At 34.9% G+C, this 13,315-nt stretch overlaps 1 protein-coding gene across 2 annotated transcripts in view; it reads right to left on the reverse strand.

Annotated features, from left to right (window-relative positions):
- Positions 1–1,040: 1,040 nt before the first annotated feature.
- Positions 1,041–13,315, reverse strand: part of TMBIM4 (transmembrane BAX inhibitor motif containing 4) — a 33,582-nt gene continuing 21,307 nt past the window's right edge. For both annotated transcript variants that reach the window (XM_008003926.3, XM_073020922.1), the window contains 4 exons: positions 11,962–11,995; positions 9,955–10,072; positions 2,864–2,909; positions 1,041–2,306 (listed from right to left, as the gene is read on the reverse strand). In XM_008003926.3, the coding sequence (XP_008002117.1) occupies positions 2,100–2,306; positions 2,864–2,909; positions 9,955–10,072; positions 11,962–11,995 (405 nt within the window). In that variant the 3' untranslated portion in view covers positions 1,041–2,099. The remainder of the gene's footprint in view (positions 2,307–2,863; positions 2,910–9,954; positions 10,073–11,961; positions 11,996–13,315) is intronic.

Below are 13,315 nucleotides of genomic sequence, written 5' to 3' on the forward strand. Positions count from 1 at the left end.
ACAATTTTTTTTGAAAATTTAAGTCATTTAGAAAGAATAAATTTATTGTTAACATTTTTATGGAAACTATATTTTCTAAATAAAAATAATTTCGTGAAAATAATGGCATTGTTTTACATTTTTAAAATATCAGATCTGCTTTTGCTTATACAGAATCTTTAGTCACAAATCAGTCCATTCCACCTTTGAACTGAAAATAGTATTAATATGATCAGCTGACATTAATTAAGCACTTAGTTTAGTTTATACATCTATCTCATTTAATCCTTGTAACAGCCCAATAAGCTAGACATTATTATTATTCCCATTATGAAGATGAGGCAAAAGACCTAAGAAAGGATAAATAATTTGCCAAATGTCACTTAAGCATCTGGTCGGATTGCAAGGATTCTAATGTAGATGCTTTTACCCACCACGCTATGTTAAACTTGATTGCACTGCATCATGCACTTGATAATTCAACAATTAATGATAATAAAGTCAAATTTACATCTACAAATCATGCAAGGTTAAATTGATACTCCAAGTTTATTTCAACCTTAATAGCTGGGAAATACTTAGGGGGTGTTATGGGCTGAGTTGTAGTCCCCCCAAAATTCACATGAAGAAATCCTAATCCCAGCACTTCAGAATGTGACTGTATTTGGAGATAGGTTTTTAAAGAGATAATTAAGGAAAAATGTGGTCCTAAGTGTGGGTCCTAATCCAGTATGACTGGTATCCTCATAAGAAGAAGAAATTTGGGCACAGACAAGTACAGAGGGAAGGCCATTTAAAGACACAGGGAGAAGATGGCCATCTACAAATCCAAGAGAAAGGCCTCAAAGGAAACCAAGCCTTCTAACACCTTGATCTTGGACTTTTAGCCTCCAGAACTGTGGGAAAATAAATTTCTTGCTGAAGCCACCCAAGCTGTAGTACTTTGTTATGGCAGCCTAACAAAATAGTACAGTGACGGAATTTGACAAAATTTCATTGGTTACTGGTACACGGACCTGACACGCTGTGTGGACCAACACAAATGAAACCATAAGACAATATTTCCCAAGTATTTTTATTTTGAAATAGATATACTTAATGGCTGATGACCCAGTAACTTTGGTGTCCTCTAACCACATTAGCATTGTATAATTTCAAATTAAATCTATACTTTAAAAAACAATTAATGTCAAATTTTGTCATAATATCTGACTTTCAGGCAGACTTTTAATTTTAGTACAATTTAAAATAAAAAGTCATTAACATTTTAATACAATTTTAATATAATACTGAATAATTCTCTGTGGAATTTATCTTTAATATTTTTTTCCTTTTAAATTAGATGAAAATTGCCAAGCAAAAAGAGATTTACAGTTTATAATGGTAAAGACTACTACCCTAGAATCAAAGCCAAATCAATATTACTTAATAATTCAGGGAAAATTTAGATAAAATCACTAGACAAAGGTAAACTGATATTCTTATATACTCATAAAATTGCTTTTGAACTGCAAACAAACAGCTATGCATGGCTAATTTAGGAAGAAAAACTTTTTTTTTTTTTTTTTTGAGACCGAGTCTCACTTTATCGCCAGGCTGGAGTGCAGTGGCGTGATCTTGGCTCAATGCAACCTCCACCTCCGAGGTTCAAGCGATTCTCCGGCCTCAGCCTCTTGAGTAGCTGGGACTACAGGCACGTGCCGCCACACTCAGCTAATTTTTGTATTTTTAGTAGAGATGGGGTTTCATCATGTTGGCCAGGATGGTCTCGACCTCTTGACCTCGTGATCCACCTGCCTTCGTCTCACAAAGTGGTGGGATTAAAGGCGTGAGCCACTGTGCACAGCCAGAAAAGCATTTTTAATAGAATTTTTGATAGCTCTTAACTGAGCTCCTAAATCAAGGATTTAGAAATGAGGTATCATAAAGAACAGTAAGATTTTAAAGCTCTCAAAATTACATATGATACAAATAAAGATTGTAACAGTATTTAAACATTGTTTCAAACTTTATTACTTAATGAAACAGTTTCTATATACTGCTTCTGATTACTTTTTTAATCCTTTTTTTCTCATTAATTTTGTTGTTGTTGTTCTTCAGTTGAGCTGAGATACTTTTAATTACTTTTTATTAACTGCTTCCAGAAACCGTAACAGGTGCAGGAATAGATTGATGATATCCAAGTAGAGGCTGATGGCAGCTAATACGTACTCTTCAGGTGACAGTTTATGCATCAGTGAGTGTGTGTCATAGATGATGAATCCACAGAAAAGAAGGGCTCCTGCAGCAGCTAAGACCAACTCCATTGTCTCACTATAAAAAAATAACTATAGGGAAGAGATTAAAGAAATATGTTGATATTTGAGAATAGTATTAACAGGACTTAACTTACTTCCTCTAATGATTTACTGCTACATTACACATTTGACAAAGGTGTACAACTTTGAATACAAATGTTAAAAGCAGAAAAAGGCAAGGCAGGTCCAAAGTTGCCTCTGTTGGATGGAAGGATGAATGAGGGGATATATTCCATTAAACTAAATTACCCACTTTGAAAAATAGCATTCCAAATATAAATTATTTAAAAATATATTTCTTTTTTCACAATTAAATGTGCCACTGGAACTTGGCAGTTGTAAGCAAGGGCCTCTTTCTATGTAATTTAATTTATTTATTCATTCATCTTTCTTTCAGTCAATAATAAGGACCAACACAAGACCCTGATTTTCTAAAGGGAAAATTCTATAATCATTCTCTATACAAATGTTCTGGATAATTATAACTAAGTGTCCTATCATAAGAGTATCTCTTATAGCTTTTTAAGGTTATTTATATTGACATAGCCAGAATTATATTTCAACTTAACCATTATAACATAACTTACCTTCAAGAATCCTGACAGGCACAATATCCACAAAAGAGCAAAGAGCCTATAAAAATACAATTTTAGTAATTTACAATATTGTTCCTTACAAAAAAACTTTGTAAATCCATTCAACACTTTCTGAAGAAAAACATATCTATGTGGATTTTTTGCCAAAGAATAACTAAAATGTAAGAATTTGTAAACATACAATGAATATAATGCCCATTTTGGATCTTTTTTTAAAAGAAATTGAAAGAACAGCTACTTATTCAACATTTGTCTTTATGGTATAGAAACCTAGTTAACAGTATAATTTGGGAAGTTTTGGAACATAAAATATAGATAAAAGCAGAAATATCATTACAAGTATTTTAATTCAGAGATCTACAAAAAGTTTTAGAAAATATATAAACAAATAAAATATGATTGCACTTCTAAACCAAGTAATAACTTATTCTGTGAACATGTCTATCTATTGGAGTTCACAGTGTACTTTCCATTTTATTCTTATGTATTATAGAACTTAATTGATGGACACATCTGACACTGCTATAATTTTATGAGTTACAATTCAATTGTTATATATAGAGAGTATAAAATATATGAGGAAGGACATCTAAGAAGTCAGTCACTTGTTATAAAATATGGGACATATCAGCTGCTTCAGGTCACAGGGAATTACAGAGACCAAATTTATCCTCCTTCCTTAAATAAAACCAGACAAAATATATGAAACAACAGTTCTTGGAACTGGACAGCAAACAGCACAGGACAAGGATTCCTGAGATAAAGGATACAAAGAAAGTGAAGTCTATATTTGCCCCAGCTACAGAGGGTTTCCAGGCCACCGTGTAGGGATAACAACCCATACAGACACTTGTGGTCTCCTTGAGTTGAGTAGAAAAGAATTCAGAGGTCAGGGAAGCCAAGGTAGCTAGAATTTGCAGGGCAGAATACCAAAAAGAAGAGAACTATCCACTGAAAGTGAGCACTCTGGTGTATGCACAGGGTTTCCCTAGAGTCTGTAGCTACGTTCTGATTAATACATGCATGTGAGGAGGTAACCAAGGCTGGAGAAAGAACTACCATAGAGAAGCAGGGAGAACAGTCCTCATAGTTCACACAGGACTGGGAACAGTTTGCATTCACACCAGCCGGAGTAGAAAGACCTCTTAAGACACGCACTGAGTAGTGCTGAAGGGTACTGTCTCGGCAGTACCCTTAGGGCCAAATAAGCCCCTAAGCTAAAAGCTGTTCTGGACCTCCCTAATGGAGCCTCAAAAGGTTTACTTTCCAAGGAACTTAACTGCATCCTAGTCCTAGGAAAACAAAGCCAAATATATTTAAAGTTAATACAACAAAATTCAGCACCCAACCATGTAAAATTTATAGTGACCAACATCCAATAAAAAATTATAAAGGCATGTAAAAGAGTGAAGGAAATATGACCAATAACACGGAGAAGAAACAATCAATAGAAACAAATCCAGAAATGACACAATGATAGAATGAGTAGACAATGATATTAAAAATATACTCCCTCGTTCAAGGAGATCGAGGAAAGAATGATCATGAGGAGGAGAGAAATGGAAGATACTATATTTTTCAAAAGACACAAATTGAACTGAACTTTAACTGATTAAAAATACAATATATGAAATAAAAATACTCTGATTGGAATTCATAGCAGATTAGACACTGAAGAAGTTATTAAATTTGAAAACAGCACTAGAAACTAACCAAAATGAATCACAGAGAGAAAAAAACAAAAACAAAAAACAGGAAAACAGTGAATTAGGGGACAACATCAAGAAGTCTAGCATAGATGTAACTGGAATCTCAAGCAAAGGAGAAAGAAGGGGAGACAGATAAATGTTTGAAGAAATAACTGCCAAAAATTTCCCAGATTTGAGCTGGGCACAGTGGTGTGTGCCTGTAATCCCAGCTACTCAGGAGGTGGAGGGAACACTTGAGCCCAGGAGTTCAAGTCCAGCCTAGGCAACAGCAAGACCCCATCTCTTAAACAATTTTGTTTTTCCAAATTTGATGAAAACTTTACATTGTCAGATCCAAGAAACAGAAGAAAAGTGGAGGGGGAGGGAACCACACCAAGGAATATTGTAATCAAATTACTGCAAACCAGTGATAAAGAAAAAATGGTCAAAGTAGCTATGTATGTGTGGGGGAAACATATACAGAGGAATAAATATAAGAAAGATGGTAGACTTTTTGTCAGAAACTACATAAGTCAGAGGACAGTGGAATGACATCTTTAAAATACTGAAAGGAAGAAAAAAAAAACCCAAAATCTAGAATCTTATACCCAGCAAAAATAACTTTCAAAAATAAAGACAAAGGTTTTCTTCAGACACAAAAGATGACCAACAGACGATAAGAAATTTTAAAAAGAAGTCCCTCAGTCTAATGATATTAGGTGGAAATTTAGATACATGAAGAGATGAAGAAGAGTAGAAAGGGCAAATACATTGGTGAACATAAAAGGACTTCTATTTTTAAAATCCCTTTAAAAGATAATATAATTTTTAGTGCAAAAATAATAATATATTATGGAGTTTATAACATGTAGAACTAAAAGTTATGGCAACAATGGCACAAAGGTAGGGAAAAGGAGATACAAGTATACATGAAATGGTATATTATTTGAAGATAGAATAATAATTTAAAGTCATATATTATAAAACCTAGAGCAACCTCTAATTAAAAGAACTATAGCTAATAAGCCAATAAAGAAGATAAACACAACCACCTTAATAATCACAATAAATGTAAATGGACTAAATACACTAACTAAAAGCAGAGATGGTCAGATTGGATTTTTAAAAACCAAGATCCAACTATGACTTCTAAAAAAAAACCTTTTAAATACAAAGACACACATACATTAAAAATAACAGGATAGAAAAAGATATATGATGCTAACATGCTAACACAAATTAAGAAGAAAGCTGGGGTTGCTATATTAATAACAAAGTAGACTTTAGGGCAATGATATTACTAGACCTAAAGAAGGTCACTTCATAATGATAAAGGGGTCAGTTCACCAAGAGTGCGTAACAATCCTAAATGTAAATAATATGATGCAAAATTATAGAATTTACATAAGAAAAAGACCAATCCTTACTTGTCATTGGAAATTTCAATACCCCTCTCACATTAATTGATAAAACAAGTAGGCAGAAAATTAGTAAGCAAATAGAAGACTTAACATTATTAACCAACTTTACCTAATTGACATTTATCAAATCATCCAACAGCAGCAGCAGCAAAACACACATTCTTGTCTAGTGCACAAAGAACATTTACCAAGATACCATTAAAAAATAATAATAATAAATGCAAAAGGACTGAACTCATACAAAATAAGTTCTCTCACAGTAACAGAGTTATTTATTGTAATGCTATTTGGTGAACTGAAGGCATGATGAGAATCTAGTCCTCAGCTGTCTCTCTGAAATGGCCCTAAAATTTCTCAAGATATATCTGGCATACCTAAGTGAGAATGAGGTATCATGCTACCTCACAATATAGATCCTTCAGGACTGAAAGGGACTTAGGATTTGCTTTTTCATTCTTAAACCCTAGGGAAACTCCAAAGCTCCTGTACCATGGGGCATGGGGAAGGTGATATTAAGAACTTGAAGCATCCAAGATATTACCCTACTTGCAGGCTAACAAGTTAGCCTGGCACAGTTTCATGGATGCATCAAGCTCCTAGGTCTGAGATAAAGGACAGTTTACAGTAATAACAGTAGTATCATCATTTTAATGACAGGGCCCAGGTGATGCTAAGAGGGCCACATGACACCTACACACACAGTGGGTTGTGTTACAAGACAGGAACCTTGAATTTAGGGAAGCAAGTCTTTTTTATAATGGAAAGTGAACATGCTTGCCCTCCGCTCTAGCGAGCACCATCTTCCTAGGCTGTTCACTATTGGAACAAAAAAACCCTTGAAAAGATTGTCTGGAACAAAGGGCAGGGAGCACATCATTCCCAAGATATTCAGAAACACAAGAGACCCATGAAAAATCCTCTCCCATTCTTGTAGGCTTCTAATAAGACATTAGGATAAGGCTGCCAGAGGTCTTTGGACATTAATTTACTCTTATTCACTAACTGGACAAGATCCTACATTTACGCCTCATCAGACACTACTGACAATGCATATTAAAACAGATATATTTTATCCACTACAACATCCAAGTTGAAATCTGACACACTTAGGCTCCCTGGTTAAGCAGCATGCCCCACCCAGCAACCTAAATGTACACACACTAAAAGGGTTATTTAGGGTCACAGGCTCCATTAAGTTTCTGGTAAGAGATTCAGCCTAAGACTTGTCAGTTTATGACAGCATTCTCTGTAGATACTGTAACAGGTAAAGATTTGAAAGTCATGTCCTACAAATATTCTGCCTAAGTTGTTACTTCATTCTACTTTGACTCACATCTCATTAAATATTTAAACATCAAAGAGAACAAATTTTCTGAGAATATAGATAAGATATGCCATGGATATAGTGCTGATGTTGCTATTCTAACAACTCCATCTAGAGGACTGACGAATCCTACCCTCTTCCCTCTCAACAAGAAGCACAGAATAAAAAATAACTTACAAACAGTGACGTGCCAGTAAACTTACTTTCTAGGAAAGAAAATGGGCCCTGATTTGCAGTGCTTCTTAATTTCTGTGGTGTACGTGCATCCTTCATGGCCTATTTTAAGCTTCCAGCAGTTTAACAACTGACTTGCAAGATGCCTCTTACAAGCTGGCACAAGGCAAGTCTAGCATACCAATGACCAGTTGCCATAGTTATCATATATAGTTCTGAGATTTAATTCCTTTTGTGGCAGAATTACCACAGGAAAATGATGGTGTAAAAACATCACTGCTTTAAGTCAATCTATGAAGCACTGCCACCATTGCTTGATATTACCATACATCCATACATTTAACACATTTCTTCAGTTCCTACTGTGTCCCGTAAACAGGTCAGAAGGAACAGCCTATAAACTTTTCGAAGAACATATTTTCACAGAAAATCTTTTCCCTAAGTCTTTATATCCATTTTGGCACTTAGCTTCCACAACCACTTTGGCTTTGAGGCGTCACAGTAAGTAGTGCCATTAAGTTTTACTTAAAATGCAATAAAGTGCTACTCTTAAGTAGCTGAACCTATGGCATACTGACCAAAGTATAATTATTATTAGGATTTTGCTAGAGAGTCATTACATGGCAGTATCCAGTAACTGATAGCAGTAGATGTGATTCAATGGAGAACAGGGCTGCATACAAGAGCAGTAGTGAAGTGTTAAAAGTTTTAAATAGGTATACTGTGATCAAGTTTCCATTTTCCTATCACCCAGCTGCTTGGTGGAAAAAAGGCTGGAAACTGGTAAGACTAGAGAATAGAGAAGCTGGTTGTAGTAATATAGGTAAGAGGCAATTTTGAAAGGGTTTTGTTTCCAGTATTACAGCAAACAAGAACTTTTCAGACTAATTACTGCCCCTGTCCCACCCCAAAAAACTACTAAAATGATGCATAAAAGAGAAAACAAAGAACACCTTCTTAAAAACATCAAATAACTGTCAAGGTAGAATGGAATTATCAAGTCAAAATCTAGGTAAAAGTGGAAACCCAAAGAAGTAATCATAGTACCGTAGCTGACTTTGCCCAACTACAAGAAAAGTCATCAATGCACTAAGCAGGGGTAAATTGGGGGGTGGGGGCAGAGAAGAACCATCCCTGGGAAATTGTCACCACAAGCTATCCCTTTGCTGATTTATAGTCTAACTGAATAACACCCGTGTGGTTGGGAAAACATTGTAAGCCATGAATTTAGTTTCAAGTGGACCCAATCCAATAGTTTTCCCAGATGCCAGGTGAAAACCCAAATACTGTATGGAAAAATGCACCTTCAACCAAGGCCTCAAAGAAATTCAACAAATAATTTTTCAAGGACAATTACATAGTCAAAAATAACTGAACACACAAAGAAAGAAAATATCGTAAGAATTATCAGAAACAGCAGACGCAGACAGATGCACTTCAGAAATATCTGGTCTTAGATCTATATATGATCATTGTAATATCATTTTTATCAATCAGTGTAAATTTATTATGAAGAGGCTGAAATATAAGTCAGGTTTACCAGAAAAGGATTTAGAGAGATGATACTAGAATGAATGAAAGGGAGGGAACAGTTAGAGACTGGGTTGGGAAGAGGAAGTAGAACAAATCTTTCATGATATATGCCACACAAATACATATGAAATATCCTTTCAAAGAAGGAAAAGAAAATAAAAAATGTCACCTCTCCCTAAATCAAACTCCATTCCAATAAAACTATTTAAGCAGCTTGCGCAACTGTCAGTGTTGGCTGACCAACCATATTTTATCTCAATAGAGACTTCTGGTGTTCTGGATTACCAGAATAAAAGGGGTGGGGGAGGAAAGAAAGTTTAGCAAGAGCAGACTTTTGTAAATAGTGTTGTAACAGGAAAAAGAAAATGGGTGGGTAACTATGTGCCAACAGGAAGCCACTGTGAGCTTAGAAAAGAGTCTATGCATTCCTACCAGGTGAGGGCAATGCAGTACCATAATCCTCATATAAAAAGGATCATTCCGTATATTTGAGGAACGATACAAGTTAATCTAGATGGATCAAAAGGTTTTAAAGTTCATGCAGACCCTTTCAATACTTGTACTAATTACAGTGCTTTTTCCACAAAGACGTGGATGGTCTTGGTAACATTTATGCTAAGACAAAGACCAAAATAATTTCAGTAAATTCCATAATGTTAATAAAGCAAACAAGCTTAAACTCTCTGGAAAGCTGATATATTTTTTTTTTTTTTAATTCACTTCCCTTTCACTATAGGAGAGAAGCAAATAAGTCAAAGCAACTTTCCATTTCTGTGTATGTTCTTAGAGTAGGGCCTGGCCCTAGTACTCAAAGAGATGATCTCTTATTACCCTCCATTTTAAAAGACAGTACCCAAAGATAACAGTGTAGCACATTCCTCAAAACCACCTATAATACTTAAAGACATTTATCTATTATATCCAAGAATATATACAACTTACCCAGCTCCAAATTTGCTGAAATCCCTCTTAGATTGTAGAGTATACACAGTCAAACCAAAAAATACTGTAGTAGTCAGTATGAAAGCTTGCAGAATAATATATACATCATAGAAAGTAACTGTAAAATTAAAACACTGATTAACATGCATATAAAAATGCTCAATACAAAACAGCTTTTTCTGGCATTTTACAGAAATGCTTCATTTTCTCATGTACTTTATGCCAATAAAAACAATTAGAAAAGATTTCTTATCCATCCTTGACTACAAGGTACAGTGAAACCACACCCATAATGCAATTAACAGTCTCCAAAAAATTCATTCACACAAAATTGGAAGTCACATTGTTACCAAGTTAATGAAATGACTGGAGAGCTATTACGCCTGTAGCCAGTTTGGAGTTTTAGGGGTATGGCAGAGTGATTCTCACCCATCTCTGTCTCAGTCGCAGTTTACCACCATCTGTGGTGATTGTCCATTATAGTTTAAATATCAACAGGGAGATATTCTGGGTCTCCTGCCTGGCTGGGAATTCCTAGACAGTAGCAGCAATTCCAGCAATCATCTGGTTAGTTATACTTGGTTTATCAGCCCAAATCAAGGAAACTGGGAAAGAAAAATACTGGGGCTGGCTGGGGTTGCCTACCATTCACTTACCCTGTAAAGGACAGAAACCAACCACTAACTGCATATCCAAATATGTATTATCTTGGAGTACATTATTTTGAGGTTTACTGAATATATGCCAAATTCCTTTCTGTAATTTTAGAATAACCATCCAGTCAATTATGGCTATTGTAATAAAGCTCCTTAACATTTTAATAAATTGCGGTTATAACCTATTGGAGGTTAACTGCTTTGAACCCAAAGCCATTTAAGTAATTTTTAATTTTCAGAGAGTAGTTATTCATGTTCTTTCCATCCTTAAATGCTACACGATTGGAATTTCTCTGTTTATGCCATTACAGGATTAGGAAGGTGAACATGGAAAAGATAAGACATGAAATCCATTTTGCTTCTTGTCAGTAACTTAAGTATACGATTAGGTTGAAAAGATATTGCAATTACTGAGGAAAATAATGTTCTCAGATTACCTCATCTATGTTTTTCTACCCCCAGTTCCAATAATCCTGAAATGAATCTCTCTCCTACATTCTTTATACATAATAGGGGCTGGAGAAGGGAGAGATGGATTTGAATACTTTATGTCTGTTAAGAAGCTTCAATCCTATTTATTATTTATTACTATTTATATAGATTCTTTTAACAAGAGATTACAGAAACATATAGATTAAACAAAACTGGCATAGAAAGGTTAAAAAACTAATGACAAAATAGGAAGAGTGAAATACATTAACTATAAGGATAAACAACTTGCTGTTATGGAGAGTAATAATTAACTCTGACCTTTTTGGTACTCAAGGTTAACCATTTTGAGACAATCAGAATTTCTATTCTTAATTTATTGAAATTTTTTCCTTGAGGCATTATATAGGGTACATCAAGTAATTATAACAGACACGGCCTTCAAACACATATTTAATATGAAATACAGAGCAGAAATTACCACTGTTTCTTGTAGTGCCACTTGGATAAAATATGAGGATATAATGTTAAAGCACAGTTCGGCACAGGCCAGTTAAAGGAGTTAAGCTCATATATATGATCAAAGTATGTGGCTCAAAACACACGTTCTCGGTTACTTGAGGATACCTTTAAATTACGGAAAAAATTAGCTATAGTTGTCTTATTTTTCTAAATGGGTAAACAAATGAAATACTGTTCTCCATTCCTTTTATTTTTCTTTTCCACTTCTTCTAAGCTCAGCTGAAATATGTAAAGGATAAATATCTGACTTTTGCTTATACTTTAGGAATTCTTCATCCTGTGCTGTATTTCTGAAATATGACATTCCATGTTAAACTTTAGCCCCAAATAACTTCTTACCTGAAAGATTTATCTACACTAAAAAGTTATTATAACATATAGAAATGCAATTACAGCTTACCAACAACTGCCACAGTCAGAGCTTCCAACAGCGTCTAATGAAAAGAAACTTAAATTAATGACAGTAAAAGGTATACTATCTCATGTACACTTTCTAATTTCTAGCAGCTTAATGTGATCCCATATGAATGATCTCATTTTAGCTTCAAAGCAGCCCTGTGAAGTATACGGGACAGTTAGTAAACCCACCATAATGAAAATGAGACCTCAATATATTGAGTGAGAACATTTACATTCTAATTGTGATACTATGACTCTTTAAGCTCTAATCGCATATTTGTAAAAGGAAGACTGTAAATATAGAACATTCTATTTTTCTTACTGTGTAATATAAATAAAAATACAATTGCAAATTATGTGCACATTTATAAAACCTCAATACCTCACACAAACATAGGAAGAATAAAATATTTAGATAGTACTTTAGTGTGGGAGTCTTGAAAGTGTGTCCCAATATTCATTCTTTCTTCCCTAATAACAGAATTTTTACCTGGACACATGGCTGTTCAGATTAAACTGCATTTTTTCAGTCTCCTTTGCAGCTAGGTCTGACTACATAAGGCTACTCTAGCCAATTTAATGTGACTAAGATAGGTATACAACTTCTGGATTGTGCTCTAAAAGCAAAGAAAGACTTGCTCTCCCCTTCCTCTTCTCATGTGCTTGTATTAATAACTGGATGCTTTGTGGCTGTAGGAGTGATCTATCTTATACCATGTGATCTGTCTTATACCACTCTAGGAATGCCTGGACCGTAGCAGAAGCGTGGGCCCTTGTCACCTTCACTAAATTGTCATTCAAATTTTTACATGAAGAGAAATAAACTATCCTGTTTAAGCCATTGTTATTTTGTCACTGTTTAAGCCATGTCAGAAGTAGCTGAACTAATATCCTAAATACAATACTTGGGGATTCTGAGCCTTGTCCTCTAGCCTCTGTTTTCCCTTAATTACAGTATCTTTATTTTGTCTTATATCCTTACTCTAGATAGATTTTATCAACCATCTGATAGACCATATTACAAAGGCAAAGCTAGAAATAAAGGCAGTGGCTATATAATCATACTCCTGGTAGAAGCATCCACCCTACCTGATATCAAGAAACCATCAGCACTCAAGCAAAAATGGTATTAGAAATTGTACATAGACGCGGAGGTAATGGAACTGTTGTTACATTTTAATGCTTTTAGTAGTGCCAGCAAAATGGTAGCAAAAGATGATAGAAATTTTTTTCTGGGCTGGGCATGCTGGCTCACACCTGTAATCCCAGTACTGTGGAAGGCCGAGGCAGGTGGATTGCTTGAGTCCAGGAGTTTGAGACCAGCCTGGGTGACACAGCAAAACCCCGTCTCTACT

The sequence above is a fragment of the Chlorocebus sabaeus genome, chromosome 11, assembly GCF_047675955.1.
Source record: "Chlorocebus sabaeus isolate Y175 chromosome 11, mChlSab1.0.hap1, whole genome shotgun sequence".
Lineage (NCBI taxonomy): Eukaryota > Metazoa > Chordata > Mammalia > Primates > Cercopithecidae > Chlorocebus > Chlorocebus sabaeus.